General features: G+C 32.6%; 1 protein-coding gene across 15 annotated transcripts in view; it reads left to right on the top strand.

Moving 5' to 3' along the window:
• PHF20L1 (PHD finger protein 20 like 1) overlaps positions 1-18,079 on the top strand; it is a 74,244-nt gene that overhangs the window by 26,330 nt on the left and 29,835 nt on the right. For 8 of the 15 annotated variants that reach the window (XR_004229062.1, XM_031935906.1, XM_031935908.1 and 5 more), the window contains 6 exons: positions 2,027-2,240; positions 2,809-2,937; positions 9,234-9,316; positions 12,836-13,088; positions 15,088-15,276; positions 15,539-15,745. Coding sequence is in view for 14 of the 15 variants with exons in the window: in XM_031935906.1 (XP_031791766.1) it covers positions 2,027-2,240; positions 2,809-2,937; positions 9,234-9,316; positions 12,836-13,088; positions 15,088-15,276; positions 15,539-15,745 (1,075 nt within the window). In the remaining variant the exon portion in view is untranslated. The remainder of the gene's footprint in view (positions 1-2,026; positions 2,241-2,808; positions 2,938-9,233; positions 9,317-12,835; positions 13,089-15,087; positions 15,277-15,538; positions 15,746-18,079) is intronic. The other 7 variants (XM_031935909.1, XM_031935915.1, XM_031935917.1 and 4 more) reach the window with 1 other exon arrangement.

Genomic DNA, 18,079 nt, shown 5'->3' on the forward strand with positions numbered 1-18,079 from the left:
GAATTCTTTAATCACACAGCTACAGTGATTCCCATGCAAGTCGTATGATTAAAAAGCATTTAAAAAGCATTTAGATTTTAAAAGGTGCAGTATGAGTCTCTTTTTAGTTTTTTCTTTATTGGAGGTAGAAAACAACTTGGGATGGAAATTACTTCTGACATTTTCCAGCAACTCTGACAACTTAACATTTTCCCCACAATGTGGAACGAGAATTAAATGCTCTACTCTTAATAGGTCTGCAAACATATGATCTCTGGCATATAATACTTTCCTTTTGGTTGTCTGATTATACTTACTCTTGTTTCTCTGTTTCTCTTCCCACTTTGTTGATTGTTCTCTCACAATCCTTTTTTTTTTTCATTGATGATGCTTTCTTTTCTTACTGCTTAAATGTTAGTCTCAAAGCTCAACTTAGCCATACTGCTTTTAGCTATCCATATTGCTCCTTTAACCTTTCATCGCTCTTTCACTTTCCTGTACACTTTCACTCCTGGCCTTTGTTTAATGTTTTTCCTTTTGCTTGGAGTAACCTTTTCTCCTTTTCCACTACCCCTTTCCCTGGGAAATTCCTGCTTACCTTTAGGGTTCAGCTCATCTATCATTTTCCCTGAAGCTTTGCATTAGTCTTTCTCTTCAGTCGAAATCAGTCTTTTCTTTTCTGTTCTATAGTATGTTGTTTATTTCTCTAGTATGTCTCCTGTCACGGCTTACAGCTAATTATATTTACCCGTGAATTACTTATGAAGAGGACCAGTCTTTTATCAGTTGTGGTCTCCTGAATGCTTAGCCTAGTACCTGGCGTATTGGACAGGGTGTTCAGTAGAAAATTGATGATTGAATGTGTTAAGTGCAATCACATGATGTTTTCACTTAATTTCAGTCACGAGAGAAAGAGTTAGAATACAGATTTTTTTTTTTAATGGCTTATTTTCACCATATATTTTCAAGGCAATGTTAATCTACATTGTTCATTGCTTAATTTTATTAACCTATTTTGCTTATATTTGTTAATGTAAACCATGAATTAAATTCATTTGATGTGAAATTTTTAGTTGCTTGGACTAGGGATCAAAAGTATTTTGAGTAAATCTGAACTGGTAGTCTATTTGACAAAGCTTAGTGGTCTCAGCAGATTCACTTTGTAGAGATATTTGTATTTATTTTAAAATATTTGTCTTAAAAACATTTTGATTGTGAAAATTAAAATGTTAGGACCACTTTATACTTCCTTAAACCTTTTTTTTTTAATAATAAACAGTTTTAGTTAAAAATACAATAGTAAAATGTATTTAGCAACAAACTAACACAGGAAAAATAAATATTTGCACCTCAGAGGAACGATACTAAACAGAGACCTAGGATGTTGTATGGGGAGATAAATTAATATGGAGTTTTGACAGTTAATGCTTTACCTTGGTCGATGGAGCTCTTTTCTTCTTCATCAGTATGATTAAGCTGTTGTGATAAATTGCTATCTGAACTTCAGTAGCTTTAGAAAATAATAAAAATCATACCTTTCTTGATTTCTATGAGATTGACTATAATTTGAATGGTACATTCATCCTAATAAGGAATACCAATTTGGTAGGTGGGAATACACTATTTTTAATCTTTGTAGAATTGGAAGATAGCATTTTTCCCTTCTTTTATGGTCCTTTGTATTATGGGAAAGAGATGGAATGCAACATTTGAGCCCTAAAATACTAAGGTAGCATGTCATGTAGTATTCCGTATCTGCCATAGGTTTCCTCTGCTATTTTAGATTTTAATTCCTGTGAAAATATGTCCATGGAATACCTGTTATTGAATGTGCTTCCTATTTTTATGAGAGGTTGTACAATCTAACTCATTTGATTATTAAATTTGATAACCTACCATGTTGAGCTATCATGTAAATATTGTTATCTCTATATTTATGTTTGGTTACATGTGAAAATAGCTTTGAAAATGTGACACATTTTTATTAGTGTAATTACATTTTAATTAATTTTTAATACTTCACATGTTTTGTGTTTTTCCTTTGGAGGATTGGATAGCTTTAGTCAAAGCAGCTGCTGCAGCTGCAGCCAAGAACAAAACAGGGAGTAAACCTCGAACCAGCGCTAACAGCAATAAAGATAAGGATAAAGATGAGAGAAAGTGGTTTAAAGTACCTTCAAAGAAGGAAGAAACTTCAACTTGTATAGCCACACCAGACGTAGAGAAGAAGGAAGATCTGCCTACATCTAGTGAAACATTTGGTACAAAATACATTCTTACGTTAATTCCTTATTACACTGGTAAACTCATGTAGTAAAGTCAAATCCCTTGGCCCCTTTGATTTTGAATGTATAATTAAATTTTTAACCTTTTTTCCCTAGCATAATATGATGGCTAACTTTTCTAGCATTTTACAGATAGACCTGAAAATTAATAGTCTAGTTTGGGTTACTGGATACTGGATGCGCTCAGTATTCTTGAATAGAAATAGGTTGAGATTTTGATTTGTAACTTCTTGATAGCAGGTTTTTGTTTGAAATTTTTTCTTTTGTGTTTTTTCTTCAACCTTTTATATGCTTCTATATATGCTTCATATGTAATACGGAAAAAGCAGTAAGTCATTTTCTTCCTGCTTTGACAATAACTGCTTTAGTTGTCTTTTATTTCTAACATACTAGTCTGGAGGGATTTGTGTTTTTCAAAGGTCTATATCAAGTAGTAGATTTAAAAATCTAATGTGAAAAACATTTTTACTATTTTGCTATTAAAAAATCATGTGTTTTAATTTTGGATTCTAGATAAACTCTCATATATGTGTTCTATTAAAAGTAGGACTTCATGTAGAGAACGTTCCAAAGATGGTCTTTCCACAGCCAGAGAGCACATTATCAAACAAGAGGAAAAATAATCAAGGCAACTCATTTCAGGCAAAGAGAGCTCGACTTAACAAGATTACTGGTAAACTACAATGATTTTTTTTTGGGGGGTGGGAAATGGAAGGTTTAATTTTAGAGTAATTTGTTTTTAATGAAGTCAAATGGTTTTGGTTTAGTGTCATGGACCTGTTAATAACATAGACAGTTACTTTCTGGTTCTTCAAAGTCAGCGTCTTTCAACACTGTCAGCGTTTTCTGTTGTAAAATGTGAAAAATAGCACGTATCTTCTACCTACCTCACAGGGATGTTGTGAGGGTTGATAAGGACGAATGCTACAAAGCTCAGTCATTTTTAAATTACATTGGTGGTAGTAGTTTCTAGAAGAATTATTTTGTCAACTTATGGTGACACAATTTCTGAGGTTTTAAATGTTTTTATACATTCATATACTTGACCAGTCTTACTTAAGGATGGTGCCATATATAGTTGGAAAGATGACTGACTTACATTTACTTCCTGAATCTGTTAATTTCTGAATTTCTGATGTGAAAGTATTTCTGTAAGTTTGTTGTTGTTTTTTTAATTTCTACTCTTCAGGTTGATCACTAGCATCTGGGCTTATTTCCGTATGATTTCTTGTAGTTTAGTTTAGGAAATAGCCGTGCTAGGCTGTTAGAAAACGCTGAAAATTCTAGCCTGGTTAGTGTTCATGGAAGAGGGGATTGAAGGATTAGAATTGGGGCCAGTCATACTACATCCTGCTGTTTTGATGGTCTATTCAGCCTAGTGATTCTAGTCTTCAAAAGAAATTGTGAACATATTTACCTTTTCTGAGTATATGTTAACAGGGGAATTTAAATACTTTCATGATTTAGTCATATGTTCTTATCATGAGGACAGAACCTTTTTTATTGCCTTTGGCCTAATTAAGCTGTATAAACCTTTGCTGGCTTCAACTTGAAGAAGCTTGCTTTCATGGTCAGATTTAGGAATAAATGTAAACTGAACATTTTGACCATTTTCTGAAGAAAGGAAGCTAACTGAAAGGTGACTCTGGAGCTGAGGGTTGTTTAGAACCACTGTTTTATTTATATTGTTCATCTAAGTGATTATAATTGTTTTCAGCAGGTGAGAATATTTAGTCTCTTGCCATTTGTATATATTATTTTCATGCCTGTCTCTGATAAAGGACATATTTGGCCCCTCTCCTCCCCAGGAGAGGAAATATTTTAAATCAATTAACCTGTTACACCTTTTCCTTGTAAACTATTAACCTTGGAGAAAGCCAAATGTTCTCTAAGTGATTGTTCTTACGGCATGAGACTTCAGTTTTATCTTAAAATATGGAACCCAGTGCTATGTGCTGGGCAGAAGTGGAATAGTATTTCTAACTCCTGTGATACAAAGATTGAAACAGCACTATTGGAGGAGTCAAGATCAAAGAAGACGGAGGTGACGCTGACATGATACAACTGCCAGCTTTCCAGCATCATGTTTTTTTTTCCTTCAATTTGCATAACCTGCTTTTAATAGTTTCAGTCAATACACTCTTACATATGCCTTATTGGGAGATTCAAGCTCAACGTTTAAAGAAGTAAAAAAACAAAAAAACTGCAACAGAAAAACTCAGCTGAGCCCACAATGATGCATTATTTCTCTATGGCCTTGAAAAGACAGTAGTGGGGAAAGAAAGTACCATTTTACCATGTGCCTCAAGTCTGTAATACTGGTTGCTTAGTAACACCCTTCCCTTCCACAGAGGGATTTTCTCTTCACTTTCCCTCGGGGGTCTCAAATGAATAAGTTATAGTTTGACAGCAGCAGCAAAGCATAAGATTTTACGAATGTGAAGCCATTACTATCTTTTTATTTACTCAGAAAATTTAAGTGTGTGATAATCTTTTTAATAGTTCATCTTTCTGCGTCTATTTCTGATTTCATGTTGCAACTATGTCATGCAAAAAGACCATAGATATTGTAAGATTGTCTTCAATAGTTGAAATTCAGGCTTGCCTTTTTACAGTAAATTTCATTTATAGTTTATAAAGATAAAAGATAAATGAGAACTAATATAGTAATTTTGTTATGGCATTATGGTATATTTTAAATTTATCAAGTTCATCTGTATGTGTCTTTTTGTCCTTTACTACTGAGAGGATTGGGGCTGGGATCATGGCAGCCTGCTCTGATGTATTTCTCTCCACTATATTTTGTTATTTTTGAAAAGAGTTCTAGCTTATATAGGTGGACCAGCTATTGGATAACTTTAATTCATATGTTTATCATTCTTTCTATTCACTTTGCCACATACACAGCATGTGATGATTTTAAACCCCATTTCTATATAGAGAATGTTAAAAGGATGGCGTTTTTCAAAGATTCCAAATAGGTAGACGTTGAAAATATAATGGCACAGTATATGGAATATGTATATATGTATACATATATACATATATATTTCCATATATACACATATACATATTTTCCATATATACACATATACATATTTCATATATGTGCATATATACATATTCCATATACTGTGCAATATACACACACACACACACAACCTCCTGATTCATATTTTTCATTATGTAATGTACCTTATTGATAGCTATTATTTTTTGGCTTATGCATACTGATTTGAAATAAACAATTTTACTTAGAAAATTAGTAGTCCATACTTTTGGGACAAAGTTGCAAACAAATTGAATTTGAGTAGACTAAACTGCAGATTATCGAGGGAGCAAAGGAGAAAAACATCAGCAGTTGGTGCATGGTCTCTTTCTAATAGGCTCTAAGAGTTTCTGGAATTTCAGCTAGCTAAGGTGTGTTTTTGTAACTTAAGGAATTTAAAAAGTTTTAAAAATCCTGAAATTTGAATTGACTAGCAGTATGTTATTGATAATAATATCAAGAATATTTGATTCTTAGTTCCAGCAAGAAGATTGTGTTTTGAAATACCTGGATGAAAAGTAGACCAAGAATTTAACCACTTTGCTCTTTCTTTGTTTCCCTTTCCCATTCCAGGGAGCTCTGGGCTCTGTTCTACTTATTCCTATTGGCAGGAAAAGACCAGCTGTGTATTTTTTATAGCTAATATAGAATATTGGAAAGTTGTAACTTTGTTGGTGGGTGGAACTGATGACTGTTTGAGATTCTTCTTTTACCTAAGTTTAAATAATTTATTGAAGGAGCATAATGCATTCTTACTGGGCAATTTTATCCCACAGGTATATTCTTCTAGAAGAGGGCCTGTTAGTAATACATTGATAATTAATGGGTACTTGCTGATAATTTCCTTTCAGTTAATTCTTCTCATTTTCTGTGGATAGTGCATTTTTTCCTGGAATATTAGCAGGTTAAGATAACAGATTTTGGACTGCCTCTTAAGGCAGAAGGAGTCAGAGTTGTCTCTTCAAGTACCTATTTTATTATTTGTTCCATTTTGTTGTTTATATTTAATAACTCTTTTGTAAGTTGGTGTGAATATAAAGCGTGAAAAACCTTTATTAATCATATTTGGGCTTTTAAATTCTCTAGATAACCAAGTATGCATTTTAAAATCTGATTTTAAGTAGTTTTTCTTAAATCTCATTACTTTTTATGAACACATTACAACACTTTATTTTTCCTTCTCAAACCATTAATGGAAAGGGATTTTAATAAACTGGGTCTGTAATATCCTAATGTAAATCTGTATGTTATGGGTGAATTATTTTGTTTCTTTTATTACTTGTGGTACCTTATTTTCAGTTTTTTAGTTTGTGATCTGTTTCATCTATTGAGTATTAAAAACTATTTCTACCACCTATATGAAAGGAAAGTAAAAGATATAATTCTATAAAATATTAAATAGGAAAATTTGTCCTGTTTGAATAGTCCTTAGAAAAAGAACTCTACTCAGTTTCCTCCAAAAGAACAACTTGATTTTCTAATTATTTTTATTTTAATAGTTTGTTGGGCCTTAAGTATATTAGCTAGAGAATAAAAACCTAATGAATGTGACTTTAAATGTTAAATAAATATTCAGTATGTTCAGAATATAATTAGGATTGAAGCTGTTTTTGTAAAATTGTTTATATACAGTTGATGTGGTATGAGACTATAACAAACTATGTAGTTTTTTGGTTTTTGCTTTTTTTTTTTTTTTTTTTAAATCTCAAACTGGTACAAATACCAGGGTTTTGTTGTTGTTGTTTTCTACTTATTTTAAAATATAGATATGGGATCTTGCTATATTGCCCAAGCTGGTCTCAAATTCCTGGGCTCAAGCAACCCACTCAGCTCGGCCTCCCAATGTGTTAAGATTACAGGCATGAGCCACTGCGCCAGACCTTAAATACCAGTTTTAATACTAATCATAGATGTATCAAAATCATTGTCTTACACTCAGCCTTTTTTATTTTAAAGTACATTCTGAGTACTAGGTACCTTTTGCCTAATTTAGAATTTGCTCGAGTACTACTTTAAGAATATAATTTTATGATTTATTTATTTATTTATTTATTTATTTAGAGACAGAGTATCACGCTGTCCCCCAGGATAAAGTGCAGTGGTGCCATCTCGGCTCACTGCAGCCTTCACCTCCCAGGTTCAAGTGATTCCCATGCCTCAGCCTCCCATACTGGGATTACAGGCGTGTACCACCACACCCAGCTAATTTTTGTATTTTTAGTAGAGACGGGGTTTCACCGTGTTGGCTAGGCTGGTCTCAAACTCCTGACCTCAGGTGATCCTCCCATCTCAGCCTCCCAAAGTGCTGGGATTACAGGCGTGAGGCACCGTGCTGGGCCCAAGAATATAATTTTAGTATGTGAATTCCTACCTTGATCACTTAACTTCTTTAGGGTAGCTATCTGATAAAGTCAAGACATGTTGCCTCATGGATACCTCTACATCATACTGTGTTTGAGGGGGCACCATTTTTCTCCTGTTAAATATGTTGTGGACAGCTTCTGTAATGTATGTAGTATAATTGCTGTAGTCAGTTTACTATTAAGTTGTCAGTTGTTAAACATGCTTCCTTTGGAGCAAAGTTTTTGTGTGGCCAACTTTGAAATGACACAAAAAATGATTTTTGGTGACCTTTCATGAGCAGCGTGGCCATAAACAAAAACAAATACTTGTTCTAGGCTTATAAACTGGGCTTCATTGAAGGTAACTGACAACTTTGAAATGACACAGAAATGAATATTGGTGACTTTTTATGAGCAGGGTGGCCTTAAACAAGGCTTATAAACTAGACTTCATTGAAGGTACCTGACAGGCTTAGCAAAGAATTTTAACCAAGTAAATGCCTATATTTTATTAGAACAGAGTTTTAATGTCTTGGGATTCAAATTAGTAATACAGTTATATATTACAATAAAATATTCTGTCTTTTTTTCGGGGGGAGGTGACAGAGTCTCACTCTGTCACCTAGGGTGGAGTGCAGTGGCGGGATCTCCGCTCACTGCAACTTCTGCCTCCTGGGTTTAAGTGATTCTCCTGCCTCAGCCTCCTGAGTAACTTGGATTACAGGCGCCTGCCACCAAGCTGGCTAATTTTTGTATTTTTAGTAGAGACGGGGTTTCACCATGTTGGCCAGCCTGGTCTTGAACTCCTGATCTCAAGTGATCTGCCTGCCTCGGCCTCCCAAAGTGCTGGAATTACAGGCGTAAGCCACCGTGTTTGGCCTATTCTGTCTTTTACATTTGAGAATTAGTGACATACATAGAAGAAAACTGGAACTTCTAAAAATTTTTGTCATTTATAGACAAAATGACAAAATAAACTATAATGTTAAGTTCAGATGTTCTAGGAAGGACCCACACTTTTTTTCCCTTAATATAAAATAGATCCATCTGTGTTTAAACTCTTATAAGAAGATGAGGTACAACTGGGCACACATAAAGCTTAGATTAAAAGGATCTGAATGAACTTAAGAATTGGTAGCTTTTTTAGCTACTAAAACAACAGAAAATCTTATTTTATGTTCTAGATGTTTGGAAGGATTTCTTCTTATTCTGTTTTTATAGTTGTATAGACAAAACCTGTATTATAAGTATTAGCAACCTGAGCAACCTTTATCTGGACATGAAGACATAGAATTTTAACTTTTTACAGAATAAATGTATGTGTGCAAGTGTGTGTTTTTGGTGATTTCATTGAGTAATATTAAAACCCACACAACTGTGTAAGCAACTCTTAAGTTCTGATTCAGTCCCTTGGCTTATTATTAAGCATATTTGTATTTTCGGAAGGAAAACATTTGAGACTACTTCCTATATATTACAAAGTATAGGAAATTTCAACTGCTAAGATTTTTGAAAAGTTAATTAGGGTGTAAATCAGTATTCTTTCTAATAAACAATTTCTGTACAATTTTTCTCAAGGTTTGTTGGCATCCAAAGCTGTTGGGGTGGATGGTGCTGAAAAAAAGGAAGACTGCAATGAAACAGCTCCAATGCTGGAGCAGGTATGAAATGGTAGCATTTGATTTTTTTCAGGGTTCCCACTGGAATGATCACGGAGCTCTAGTATCTACATAATTGAAATTCCCCTTTTGATCAGATATGGGAATAGGAAGCTAATTAATTGATGATATATTTTTAACTCTGCCTTCTCCAAGGTATACAGATAACTACAGACTTCATTAGTGTTTGATTTCATAGACTGGCATTAAAGCCTTTGTCTCCAAAATTTGAAGGCCTGGAGACAGGCATCCCAGGGTATAAGCTTCCAGCTGGATCACCTTTAACTAGCTTACAAAAAGACCCTTACACAAATACTTTCCATTTGTGAGTTAAAACAGGGTTTTTTGACATCTAATAAAACTTCTTTTGTAAGAAGTTTCTTTTATATTGTAACAATTGGTGTTAGACTGACTATGTGTTTTATGAATTGATCAATGAGCCATACATTTTTGCTAGGATGTATATTTTAATAACTACAAAAAAAGAGAGTTTAAAAAACTATTAAGGGTCTGTCTTTAAACCACCTAATAGAGGAATTTAAAAGTGAAGGTTGCAGTTGCTAGATTTTGCCTTGGCTACCTTCAGATTCCCACAATACTTGTACATAATGAACTGTGCATGCTTTTACATTCTCTAAGGGCTTAACTTCTTAGGCACTGTAAGACTATAAGAACGCAGTAATAGCCATAACTGGATTTCCTTGGTTCTCCTGTTTTAAAATCTGAGCCTTAATGTAGTTTTAATATATCCTTTTTGTATTACTTTTCTTTATTAGTAGCCTAATAAAGAAGTCTTTAAAATGAGTATCTTTTGCTCTCCTCTAGATGCGTTTTAAAAGCTATTCCAAATTTAATTGATATTGTATTGAGTTTTTCAGGGTTATTTTAGGCCTGATTTGATAACAATGCGTTGTTTTGGTGCCTCCATTAATGTTGTATTAAATCAATGGGTCTTTTAAATTGATTAATATGTCATTGAATCATACCTTCTGATTTTCTGTGATCATCAAACGGTTAAGTCTTTGCCGTTATTGTCAATATATCAACCAAATTTTAAATAACTTTTTTTTACTGTGTATTACTATATTCAATGTCCCAGATATAACAATATTTTGTATTTTCACCACTGTTTATGGTATTCTCAGAATGCGATAAATCAGGGACTTGGGTAATAAAATGTTTCTGGAAAATTCATTACAATGTCAATCTTTGATTATGCACAATCCTGCTGAGGTGAATGTGATTGTGAAAAGTACTTATTAAATGTGGAAGTTAGTGTAGAGGGTAGTACCTATCTTAGAGAAAAGTACAGAAAACCACGTTTTGAAATTGAATTTAAAAAAGAAAGAAAGGAAAATGGTGTAACTCGGCTGTTTCAATTTTCATAATTAAAAAATTTTGAGAGTCCTTGCCAGTTTTGTAACAAAGAGACCAACAATCATTAATGAAAACCTTGTAAATTATTTTAGATTTTAAGGAACACCATGCCATTCCCTCATTTTCTATTTGTCATTCAGGTTGACTTCAATGTGAAAATGTTTTGTAACCAAACACTTATTTTTATCCTATGTGTTAGCCTCGCTTCATAGTTAAAAAGCCGAGTTATAAAGCTTTTAATTATATCTCAATTGGTATCAGCAATAGACCTAAAGGAGAGGTATTGATTGTTACTAACCTCTGTTTCCTAATGAGTTAAAGTAATGTCACTCATGACATCGATTGATAACAGGCCTGTAGTCAAAACTTACTGTGCTAATGGACTTATTTATATTTTTAAAAAATTCAAACTCTGTGGTCTTGAACCCCAATTCTCAGCTTATTAATTATAGATTATTTAATTGTATTAGGGATATTTCATGTTATATTTACTTTTGGATAAAACTTGCATTAGATGCATAATAACTCAGTAAGTTTTAAAAACAATGTTAATTTTTCCTTGTTTAGAAGTTAAGCACCTTATCAAGATATTAAGTTTTAAAATCTTGTTTTATAACTTTGTAACTTGAGAGTAATGGATGCTGTAGTGATGTCTTTCACATATGTGAAGATGAACAATAAAATTGTTTATTTACAAGTAATGGCTCTAATTACTTTTCTGGCAACACCTTTTATGATAAGGTTAGGAATACTATCCATTTGTGAAGTACCTTTTCAAATAATTAATCTGCACTTATACACATTTGTAATGAGTAAATCCAATCATAGAAATGATGACAACTGAATGAATGGGACACTTGACACCAGGCCTTTTATATGGTATGTCCAACATGCTGTCTGTAGAGCATTCGAGGTGCCCTACTTAATACCAAATATGCACTTTTCTTCCCCAGTACAATTTGACTTGTGTCTCAGTGGGAACAGAATTATTTATTTATTTAGTCCCCAGAAAATGATCTTTCATACTCCAGAGAACTGCAGACAGTAGACCTGATACTTATTCTCCACAAGATACGGAAGTAAAAAGATTTCTTGGGGACAAGCACGTTGTTTATGGTGCTAGCAATTTGACTGTTTATAAAGGCCTATGGTAGAATCGATTTTCAAAAAATGCATATTATATATTTTGCTCTCAGATAAGTGTATCAGAAAGAGATAGAGGTATTGCAGCACCATAGATTGCAAATTCATCCAATGTAGCTATTTTCTCTTGTTTTGAAAAATGGACACATTCACACATATTTTAACATATGTAGGAAATTTTACAGCCAAATGATTAAAAATATTCTTTTATGAAAGAACTGACAAAGTTCTAATTTTTTTTTAAAAGTATCAGTTGGCAGGAAGAAGGTAAAAACTCTCATCTAAGAATGCGACGTATTTTGTTTTTAAATCCAATGTTTTTAACTTACACTTTATCTCTTTGGTTTTTTTTGTTGTTGTTGCTTGTTTTGTATTGTTTTTTAGTCTTTTAACTCCATATTGCTGGTGGCTCTGATTTCATGATGCATTGTGCTTATGAAACTCAAGCTTTCAGCGCTAAAATGAGTTAAAGATAATGTTTTGTTAATTTGGTCATTGTTTTCCTGTTCAGATCTTTCTTTAAAGGGAAACTGTCTACTTAGACCTTCACATTCAACTTAATGAAAGAAATGATTTTATAAGAAAACATCTAAAGTCAAAAGCTTAAATTAAGTATTCCTCTAATCCTTTAAAACATGAAGATGCTGTTTATTTTTCGAATTATTGTCATTGGCAGTTATGGTTCCTAAAGGGGTATATTTCTATTTAATACTGAAAATATTTGTCCAGTAAGATAACATTTTATATTCTGAAAATATTACAAATAATATATTTAAAAAATGAATTTAGACTGAAAGTTGGCAGCATCCCTTTAAAGACAGCCTATTCAACTTTTAGTTAATAATTTGTGGGGTTCTTTTTGGTTTTTCATTTGTAATAGAAATGTTATATGTTGCTTAACAATGTTTCTGGATACTAAAGTTGCTTAACAGTCAAAATAGAATACAAGAACAAAAATGAAGAAGCCAAAATAAAAATATCAATTTTTTATTATTTATTCAGGCGATTTCACCTAAACCTCAAAGTCAGAAAAAAAATGAAGCTGACATTAGCAGTTCTGCCAACACTCAGAAACCTGCACTGTTATCCTCAACTTTGTCTTCAGGGAAGGCTCGCAGCAAGAAATGCAAACATGAATCTGGAGATTCTTCTGGGTGTATAAAACCCCCTAAATCACCACTTTCCCCAGAATTAATACAAGTCGAGGATTTGACGCTTGTATCTCAGCTTTCTTCTTCAGTGATAAATAAAACTAGTGAGCACAGATTTTTAAAAAATAGTTATTTGTCCTATAAGATACATTAAAAACAGTTTGATTGTAGTTATATTGTATTTTTATGAAGTTGCTTTTTAAAAACTCAAGTGGATATGATAGGGAGGGCTTGAAACTATTCCAGGGGCAAAAACCATAGACATTTCTTACTGATTTATTGCTTAGAGACTACTGCTGGTTGAGAATCCTTATCATTTAATAACACAGATTCCACTGTAGTTTGACTCTCCTCAACTAATAATCCGAGCATACTGAGAGGCCTGATTCATTACAAAAAAAAAAGAAAGTTATAAAAAGACCCAGCATAGCTATTTTTACTTAAGACTATTCCTGTAGAGTTTTTTTGTCCCCACTTGTCTGTAACTTCCCTCTGCAATACATTTTATTCATTCTTACAATATTTGTAGTCTAGACTTCAGTTTAATCTTTTTAATGAAAGGAAAATGCCTCCGTGATTATATTTTTTAACGATTTTACTGTTTCAGTACTACTAATTTTTCAAGAATTAACGCAGTCTTTCTCAAAATCACCTTTCAAATGGGTATATCTATCTATCTCCCTATATATCTATATATATAAAAAATACAAGATTTGTGTTGACCCTGAGTTTCTCATATTAGTTTAGTATTCTAAGTTGGAGACACGAATAACAGTTATTTGAAGTCAGTAGGTAAATGATGCTTTTTTTTGTTCTTGATGCGACAAATGAAATACATGATCAGTTGAGTGAATATGACACATTTCCTCATGAACTATTCCATATTGTGTCTTCCAGAATAATCAAAGATGTTGGCATTCAGAAGACTTTTATCAGACATATTAACCTCTTTTCCTTCAGTTGCCATATTTTCTACTGAATCATTTTTTCATTTTGATCTGGTTTTGCTTTTTTGTTTTGTTCTTTGTAATAGGTGGAAAGAATGGGAACATAATTCAGTTGTTGTCCTAATAAGCTTCATTTTATTATGACATCATGAAATAGTGTCAGTAGTCACTAGAATGTCATATGACATTAACAAACATTTTATTTTGGAAATTGTATCTTGGTATTATAACCACAATATGGCAGTTAAATTTTATTCTTTTATATTTTTTAGTTATCAACATGTCTTTTTCGTTTTCATTGTAAAATTACTCTTAAATACCCAAACATCAGTCTCTTTAGACAGTTTCTTATTTCCTCTTTCTAAATTAACATGAATATATTGGCATATGTAATCTTGCCTATTCTAGTCAAATATGTTTATATGCCATGTAGAGAGACGATATCTAAAAGTGTAAAAGACATTTCCAAATATTTATATTATATTACTAGAAGATGCCTAAATTACTTACCAAGTTTTTTAAAAAACCCAAGTACACAATGTCGTAATCTTAAATATCCTCATTATTTGCTCACAATAAGTACACAAAGTTGTTTTTGTTCAATTTTTTTTTAATGAATCAGGCCCAGACATGTTTATAAAACTCCATTTGGGGGGATGATGATGGAATAAAATTATTTACATTAGTGTAAAGTAAATCACTAGCTCTATAATGTTATATCATCTGTGTCCCTGCCTTTTTTTCCCTTAGAGTTTCTAGATTTGCAATGTAGCAAAAGGAATATATATATATATATTTTTCCTTATCTTTTGCTGTAAAGAGACTATTTTCCCGAAGGAAAAATGGCAATTTACACAACGATCTGCAATTAGAGAAATTAACTGTAGTCTGTCAGTTGGAGCTACTTGAAATTAATGTTCCATTTTATTTTCTTTTAGTTCTAGTAGAGTAGATTTTAGAATTTTTGATTGACTCATTTTGAATGAGGTCACAATTTTCGCCTTTGATTACCTTTGAAACATGCCATTCCTTGTGGATATCTTATAACAACATCAGAGGGAAGAATATGAATCATTTTTTCCCATTTATCTCCTTAAATGTTATAAGATGCTCCTGGTATGTATCTGCTTCGTGAACATTGAAGATCTTTTTCTAGGTCCTCCACAGCCTGTGAATCCCCCTAGACCTTTCAAGCATAGTGAGCGGAGAAGAAGATCTCAGCGTTTAGCCACCTTACCCATGCCTGATGATTCTGTAGAAAAGGTTTCTTCTCCCTCTCCAGCCACTGATGGGAAAGTATTCTCCATCAGTTCTCAAAATCAGCAAGAATCTTCAGTACCAGAGGGTAATGTATATTGATTTCCTATAGAACCAAACATAAAAGAAGATAAAGAAAAAACTAAGAGATAAAGATTATTAAACTATTAAGACATTTCTGTTCTTATATCTTCTGGAGTTATAAGCACTTCACTTATTCTACAAATATTTATTGAGTGCCTTCTTTGTGCCAGGCACTGTTTAAATTATGTAACACTTTAATTCACAGTGATAGTAACCGAGCCATTTTATCTGTGTTAATATTATATTACACTCTTTATTTTGTGTAGTGCCTGATGTTGCACATTTGCCACTTGAGAAGCTGGGACCCTGTCTCCCTCTTGACTTAAGTCGTGGTTCAGAAGTTACAGCACCAGTAGCCTCAGATTCCTCTTACCATAATGAATGTCCCAGGGCAGAAAAAGAGGATACACAGATGCTTCCAAATTCTTCTTCCAAAGCTATAGCTGATGGAAGAGGAGCTCCAGCAGCAGCAGGTAAAAGAAAAAAAAATAAAGGCTCTTATAAGTAGATAAGTAATTAGGCTTGCAGTTATTAGGTATCAACATTTTGAGGTTTAACTATATTATTTTGATTCCTATATAATTCCTTTTCATAAATACTTTAACATTTATAGGAGAGTTTCTTCTCTGTTTTAAAGGTCTTTTGTGTGATCTTGTTACAATCATATTCCCTGGACATACGTACTTCTTACCTTGTTACTTGATCTATTTCCTTCTCCCTGCTTCTTCTTTGTATATCCTTATTTCTACTAAATATAAATTATTAGAGCCAAGTATAATTACAGGAATTCTTACTTTTGAAGCCAGGAAGTACTTAATGAGATCAGTACTTCAGTTTAAGGATTTTAACAGAATTTAATATTTAAGAAACACTGAACTATATGCCTGTGTCTTTAATATAATTCCGCATTTTGGGACAGATTCCTCCAAATTGAATCAAATTTGCTATAAAGTTATTTGAGGAGTGCAATATGTGAAATCAGCCATCTTTAAAAACACATTTTTTGCATGATTTTGTGATATTTATTGTAGTTCGAAAGCATTTGGATGTGTATTTTACCAAGCTGATATTTTAAGTCTAACAGTATATCAATTCATGTTTCCCTTATGTGGGTGCATTGTTTTATTTAGAAGTTTTTAAAAATTATAACCTGATCCAGAATACACATAATAAAAAAAGGCCAATACTATCTTACAGATGCACTTGTGGTAAATCACTATTTGGAAATAGATGTTTGAAAGAAGTCTGAATTTAGTTTGTTGTGAGTTGAAGAAAAACATAAAGCAGTTTGTTGATGCGTTACCAAGGGTGTTGGTGATCATTGTGTTTACAGGCGTCTTCCCTGAAACCACTTTATCCATTTTATGGATGAAGCATAAAATGAAACTTACTCTTTTCTGGTGATGGGATGTGTTGAAATAAAATGATTGAAGTAACTTAAGAAACATATACTTATTTTTATTACTGTTTATATAAAGGTCGAAGTTACTTTGTACATGATAATTCTTTATCATGTTTAAAAAAATAAAATACCCAAGTCTGAATATTTGTAGATTTTGAAACATTTCCTGTAGTTTCTCAAATCAGATCTATTGTCTTTTGACTCTTGGTCTTTCCTTAATTAATTTTTCTTTTCCACTTTTCCACAACATTTCCGAGTTATCATTGACCCATTGAGATACTTTTTTGATAAAGGTCTTATTCAGTTCTTTAATGATCTGGCATTTGTTACTGTACTAAATATATGAAAAATATGTTAAAGTTATAAGGTTGTATATCCATTGGGAAAATTATTTTCACATGTACATGTGAAATTACATTTTTCTTTAAAAGTATTCTGATACTAGTAACAATATTGAAATATAGATCAATATAAGTAACTGTGTAATAACTAAGAGTCTTACATTAACAGATTATATATCCTAAAATATCAAAATATCAATGTAGTGATTGTGCATGAAAGTCCTTGACTTAGATGATTTTGCTTCTAACCAGATTATTAACTTCCTCTTTTCAGAATTTCTAGCATATTTGTGGCACTATGGCTGACTACCTTAGAGGAAGGCATACGAATATTCTTTCCCTTTTTAAATATTAGCAGTAACTATTGGAAAAGTAAAATAAGTAAGATCGTTTTCTGGGAAAAAAGGTAGAGAGGAGGTTAGCTATAATTTGAATTTGTGGAAGAGTAAGGATTTTCTGGGTGTGATAAGCTTAATAGTACGGTAGCTGTCAACTGATTGCTTATAGCAAGGAAATGCATAGTTTTAATTGTTAATTACTGCAGGTTTATTAGAGGGTTGAACGCAGTATTTGAATAGAGGGAGGTGAAATTCTAATTTGTTTCTGTGACCTCTTAATTTTTAGTTTTTGAGGAAAGTAGTAGAATTTAGGTCATGTTCTAACTGAACACCTTTTGATTACAATCTTGTGCCCCTGTCCCACTTGCATTGAAATTCTCAGTGATCTCTATGTTTTTCTCCTTAACCTTTTTGTTATTTACCCTCTCTTGACCATTTTGCTGTATTTGTTATGCTTCTGTCTGCTCCCCAAGTCCTCCTAGATTTAGAGTCAGAGTGCCAGGTTTTTATGTTTTTATTTCTTTGATACATATATACATATATGCACACACACATACATACACACACGTATGTTTGGTTGGTATCCATATTAATTATAAAAGAAAATTTTGTTACTGTTGAATTTTAAAACTGGTAATTGAAAACATGCTTTACAGTTTGTCAGAGACATTTTCTGAGTTATTTTTGTCAAATTGAAACTCTTGGGGAGTTTAGAATGATGAGGGT

This window comes from Piliocolobus tephrosceles, chromosome 7 (genome assembly GCF_002776525.5).
Source record: "Piliocolobus tephrosceles isolate RC106 chromosome 7, ASM277652v3, whole genome shotgun sequence".
In the NCBI taxonomy this organism is placed as follows: domain Eukaryota; kingdom Metazoa; phylum Chordata; class Mammalia; order Primates; family Cercopithecidae; genus Piliocolobus; species Piliocolobus tephrosceles.